The sequence below is a fragment of the Branchiostoma floridae genome, chromosome 6, assembly GCF_000003815.2.
Source record: "Branchiostoma floridae strain S238N-H82 chromosome 6, Bfl_VNyyK, whole genome shotgun sequence".
Taxonomy (NCBI): Eukaryota; Metazoa; Chordata; class Leptocardii; order Amphioxiformes; family Branchiostomatidae; genus Branchiostoma; species Branchiostoma floridae.
In genome coordinates this window covers 20468252-20469559 of record NC_049984.1, presented here as the reverse complement: position 1 = coordinate 20469559, position 1308 = coordinate 20468252, and the positions used below count along the sequence as shown (strand labels likewise).

Sequence of the window (1308 nt, the reverse complement as noted above, 5' to 3'; positions counted from 1 at the left end):
AATGCTTAGGCACCCCTGTATAAGCGGGAGCCTACTCCAAGTCCAACAGCCGTTCTGTGGCTACAACTCACCAAACTTTTCTGCACAATGTTTCTCCTGGGTCGCTCACCCATGATGGCCAGATGGCTACTAGCCAGGATGGACTCCGCTCCGGCCACGGCTACAGCGGGCAGGTGGCACCAGCCTGGGGCTGAGGGAAAAAGAAAATCTTTATGATATCACAATAAATCATAAATGTCCACTTCCACTACGTGCACTTCGCCTGTACCCAGCTGTTCTGGCTCAGACCCACAGTTCCCATCCAACTCTTGTACCACAACATCACATGTAGATATCGTAGGAAATAGCGTTCACACAACAGATCAAACAGCCCTGTCACATACACCATCTACTGTTTCCCGACTGAACGTTAGAGGCACTCACCTGGACTCCGTTTCCTACCGAGAACCAAGGGCAGGAGGTTGTATGACTTAGATATCTGATGGGGGGGGGGGTCTTCCGATTTCTGTATCACCGTATCGCCAATCCAGAGAAGCGTAAGGCGTCAGAGGACAGACATTTTCTTCAGTTATCAAGCTTCAAAATCACAGATACTTCCATACTGTTCGAAAGCCAACCAGACTCGACGAAACCTATCTCCTGTTCATCTTCCCAAACAACAACACGACAAAGCCGCCATCTTGGCCCCATGTGAACTGGACAAGGCCAGTGCGCATGCGCAGATGTACAAAGAAACTCGCTCTTTGTGCAGTCACGTGACCATGTGTCCGACAGAGGCAAAGGGTTGAGTTGATGTCGCACATCATCCACTACTTTCTATAACGTTATAACTAACATAGCTAAAAGCCTATCTCTTGAAGATAACATTGCATAATTTATGGAGGGACTCCAAATTGATCACACCAACTCAAGATTACGAGTAATAAGATGTCAAAAAGCCACTGGGCTGACCCAGGCGTCAGAGAACGAAGCGGAAAGTCCTTGGTCTAGTTAACGTTACATTGGGCCCTTTTATAACTTGTAACGAATCTCGCTGATGACTAAGAGTTCTGTGTAATGAACTTTAACGATGTTTCGAAACTATACAAAACTTTGAGTTCCACTTGTAACCCCATACTTTCGCCCAATGTTTGTAACCTTTACAACTGGTGTATTAATTGCGTTTGTAAGGTCCTTTGATATTTGCATAAATTGTTTAGGCTTTAATCGCATTTCTGATAACTCATGCAAATTAGGACCTCATTTGCATAATAAGTGTTCAATGATGTTGACCTGTACATAACTTTCAAATGCTACAAGTAAGAATTC

General features: G+C 45.0%; 1 protein-coding gene across 1 annotated transcript in view; it reads right to left on the bottom strand.

Annotated features, from left to right (window-relative positions):
- LOC118418185 (protein Jumonji-like) overlaps positions 1-725 on the bottom strand; it is a gene marked incomplete in the record, with an annotated part of 22489 nt that extends 21764 nt beyond the window's left edge. The window contains 2 exon segments of the mRNA XM_035824022.1: positions 72-190; positions 424-725. Of these exon segments, the coding sequence (XP_035679915.1) occupies positions 72-113 (42 nt within the window).
- Between the last annotated feature and the right edge of the window lie 583 nt (positions 726-1308).